At 52.1% G+C, this 4248-nt stretch overlaps 1 protein-coding gene across 1 annotated transcript in view; it reads left to right on the plus strand.

The window, feature by feature from the left end:
* Window positions 1-1039: 1039 nt before the first annotated feature.
* The window catches only part of auts2a (activator of transcription and developmental regulator AUTS2 a), a gene marked incomplete at its 5' end in the record, with an annotated part of 31737 nt that continues 28528 nt past the window's right edge, over window positions 1040-4248 (plus strand). The window contains 2 exons of the mRNA XM_080845301.1: window positions 1040-1101; window positions 4089-4248. The exon at window positions 4089-4248 is cut by the window's right edge and continues 40 nt beyond it. Coding sequence (XP_080701427.1) covers window positions 1040-1101; window positions 4089-4248 — 222 coding nt within the window. The remainder of the gene's footprint in view (window positions 1102-4088) is intronic.

A 4248-nucleotide genomic window follows, 5' to 3' on the forward strand; every position in this document is an offset into this window, starting at 1 on the left:
AGGTGAGGAAAAGGCACTCAGAGGTGAGGCTTAGAGAAGAGACAGGGGTAAATGGACAGGTGTGTGTGTGTATGTGTGTGTACTTGTGTAAGTGCATATGTGTGTGTGTGTGTGTGTGTGTGTGTGTGTGTGTGTGTGTGTGTGTCTGAAAGAGTGGATTTCTTCCAGTGTTCTACCAGAGTTCATTTCCCATTTTCTTGGGGTCTTTGCTACTTTCCTCTCCTTTGGTGCCATGACCCCATCTAGCACTGTAGAGGCCAAGGCGATAGCACACAGTACTTGATACCTTAACACACACGGTAGAGCCAAAATCAGACAGAAAGCAGTCATCTCTGTTCTGCTAGCCTCCTTTTTTCGATATGCAGCCATCTCTATTAGTTCTGCTGGTTAAAATTGAGCCGGGGTAAAAATGGCCTGTTTGAAGAGGCGTTTAGTGCAGATCTGCTGTGAGAAAAGATGTGCGTGCGTGTGTGTAGAGCGTGCGTAGTTGAGTATTGGCTCCTTTATCTGCTTGCCAGTGCCGCTGTGAATATTGATCGAGGTGTCAAAAGGTGTGCTGGGCTTACGGCGGATTAGACTGCATCTGCACGCTCGGTATACCGACTCGGCAGACGACGGAGCGTGTCGGGTTGGCCGCGGTGCGTGACCGCAGATTGAAAACAGGGGTCAGGAAGCTGGACACGGCCGCCGTCATGAGTTCAGCACTAATGCTTAATGTTGCGTGTCACACAAAGCCCTTCCAGAGAAGGAGAAAGGAACAGAATGGTGATGGGTTAAGAGTCCATTGTTATTCGGGCCAGATGGAAGTAGTTAGGAGAGAGACAGAGCCATGAAAAACAGTATTCAGATAGGCATTGTTTGTTTTTTGTGTGTGTGTGTGTCTGTGTTTGTCTGCGTCTGCGCGTGTGTCTGTGAGTGTAAACATGTGCGTGCCTTCGTGCTTCCACAAGCTTCCACAAGCGTTTGTGGGCGCCCCGGTTTTTTTGCTGTGCTGCTGGCAGCCTTGTGTCTGTTTTCCTTCCCTCCTGTAACCACGGGGATGGATCAGAGCCGGCAGCACCACACTGCCCAACCACCACCTCCACCTCCGCCGGCCATCCGGTAACACGAGAAAAGGCATGGACGCACCCCCACCGCGGCCGCCAGGGGAGTAGGCCGGGGCACGGGCGGGCCTGGGTGGGATCACCCCATCCACTCCGTCCACCCTCACCGCCGCTGCAGTCCCCGAGGGGGGAGAGGGTTACACGGGCGAGACGGTAAACACTGAAGTCTGAGATGGAGGAATAGAGAGGGGAGGGGAAGTAGGGAGAGAGGGAGAGGCACAGCTGGCGAGCAGACTGGCTGATCTGAGATCTGGCCTGCATTGAGGCAAGCGGTGCTTTAATTGCTCCCCCAAGAGATGAAGTCTTTTGCTTTTCTTCTTGCCTTTTGTTTCTCTGTTTTTCCCCTCCTCTCTTTTGTTTGTGCTGACACTTCACTCATAAATATGCAAGGCTAAACATGAACACCTTTTGACCCTGAGGGCTGGATTTGTGCAACCTTGTTTCCCTCTCTTCATCTTTCACTTCAGCTCCCTGCTCAGACAGGAGTGAGGTTGCAGTACTCCCAACCTTAATCCCCCACCTCCATTTGAAACATACACGATCTTAAATAATCTGACTCCAGATCTCTCCCACCCTGCCGAGGGGGCCGTTCTTGTTACACAGCCTCGCAAAACATAATTTCGGACGTTAACAGGCAAGCAGTGCAAGGAGTGCACTGGAGTTATGTAAAGCTGCAGGGTCAAGCAGCCTGTAGAGGCTCTCCTTTTTAACAACCTGCAGCGCCCCCCTCAGGTTACTCCCCGTTTGGGAGCGGGGGGTTGGGGGGGGGGGGGGGGGGGGGCTTCCTAGAGGCTGTTCCGAATTTGGAGCAGGGTTTGTGTGGCACGCCAGGAGAGAGTTTGTCGGTGCAGAGAGAGAGAGAGAGAGAGAGGCAATTCTGCGTGCGCTTTCATATAAATAAGGTCTAATGAACTGTGAAATGTTCCATTTTATCACCCCTTCAGCTCGTCTGCGCGGACATTCCAGACCTTTGCCACGGTTTCATAAGCCTTCAGAAGCGAAGTCCCGTCCGCAGGATTGTCACCATCTGTTGGAGATTACGCTGCTCGGAGAAGGAGCGATTTGATTTCAGGGCTCTCTTTCTCTTCCTCTCTCTTTCTCTCTCCCTCTTCTTCTCCTCACCCTCCATCTCTCCATCTCTTCTCCATCCAGTTGTGTGGAGTTTTACTGCAAACAGTGACATTGAAAACCAGACATTTCAGATGCTACGTTTGGCTCATGGATGGGGGGGGGGGGGGGGGGGGCGACATGTAGGAAAAGAAAACAGCTAGAGGTGGTGTCGGGTGATGCATGGCCTCGGCTCTATAAGAGGAGCCTCGGTCCTGTGGTGGAGAGAGAGAGAGAGGGGCTGACATATGACTCTGCTGTTTGGGCTGACAGAAGCGTGGATGTCTGGGTCTTTGGCCTCCTCTGAGAGGGAAGCCGACTACAGGCCCCGCATTGTTCCCGCTGTAACCTAACCTGGGGGCCCAGTGTGCCTGGGGGGGCTGGAATATTGGGTTGCCCCCCCCAACCCCCTCCCCAAAGCCCACTCCACCACAAGCCCTTCCCCTCCCAAAAGTGGTGAGCTCGTTGAGAGAGGAGTGAGGCAGCTGACTGCCTGGACCTCCGGAGTCTCTCCTCAAATAAATAAGTCGACCCCAGCCGTGTGGAACAGCCCCTATAGTCACACGACAGAAGGCCATCCACTCAGCGCGGTCTCATATCCACACTCAGGGATGTTTGTGTTTGGGGATCTAGACAGGTCATGACAGGTCATAAAGAGATTGAGAGGGGAAAAAATAAACAGTGAACAACCCCATGGATGGATGGATGGATGGATGGATGGTGGATGGATGGTGGATGGATGGATGGATGGATTGGTGTCTGGGTTGAATCCGGTTTGTGTCATGTTGGTTTATTGTTCCAAGGGAACTTTGGCGTCTCAAAGGAATATGAGACCCAACTAATATCCCCAAACACACACACACACACACACACACAAACTTGGGCATTGTGCCACGCTGCACTTCCGCTCTAACCCTCTGTTTCATGTGTGTGTGTGTGTGCGCGCACTGCTAATCCCCAACTGACTGAAACATGAGGCCTGGGTAATGAGAGAGCACTACACACACACACACACACACACACACACACACACACACACACACACATTGGAAGAAGATCATCTGGAAAGTTTCGGGTCCAGCTCTTTTAAAGACCTCACCACTGTTAAACAAATAGTTTTGATTAGTGTAGGTTTTGGACCTTAAGGCACCATTGTTTTGTGATTGATTTTTGTTTTATAGACTAGTGTTGTGGTATTTGATTGATTGCTCATGAAGGCTGGAAGAGCTGGAGGCTTCTAGTGTCTGCTAACCATTAGCCTGGGAGTTTTTGTTGCTGTCTGTCACTCAAGAGGGAGTTAACCAGACTAACACACCAAGAGTGAGGGAAAGGAAAGCGAGCAGAAAGGAGAGCAGACGAGGAAAAAATAGGAGAAAGAAGAGAAGAGAAGAAATATGAGGGAAAGGTTAGAGTTAAAAGACAGGGAGAGCAGACTGGTCGCCCTCTGGAGGCTCTTACTGTATCTGTGATTGGGGACCAGCTGAAATCAGGTGGTGCCAATTTGTCAACCTGACCTGTCAGCACTGATTGCTGTCAGTCAGTTGCACAGAGGACAGATCCCATCTCGTTCTCTCTCTGTCATACACACACACATATCCACACACACACAGGCTGCTGAGAGAGAGGCGGAAGAGGTGTGTGTGTGGGGGGAGGCTTTGGGGGGGGGGAGGGGTTTGGAGGTGGGGGGATGTAAGCTCTCCCTGAGGAATGGATACTTGACACCGCGGGCGATCGCAGCTTAACTGCTCCTCGCTGGCTGAGGAGAGTCTCGTTGCGCAGGCAGAGCGCAAGCAGCCGGCTCAGCAGCCTGGGTCTTAAGCCCCACTGACACCTCTCGAGCACCCCACCACACACACACACACACACACACACACACACACACACACACACACACACACACACACACACACACACACAGACCAGCCTCCCCCTTGAGGATTTGGGTTGCATCAGCCTGGTGGGAAAAGCCCATTCACTTGTAGGACAGATTGGAAGTAGCTGTGTGTGCGCAAGAGACAGGGAGAAAGCTTCTGGACTC

The sequence above is a fragment of the Sprattus sprattus genome (genome assembly GCF_963457725.1).
Source record: "Sprattus sprattus genome assembly, chromosome: 1".
NCBI lineage: Eukaryota > Metazoa > Chordata > Actinopteri > Clupeiformes > Clupeidae > Sprattus > Sprattus sprattus.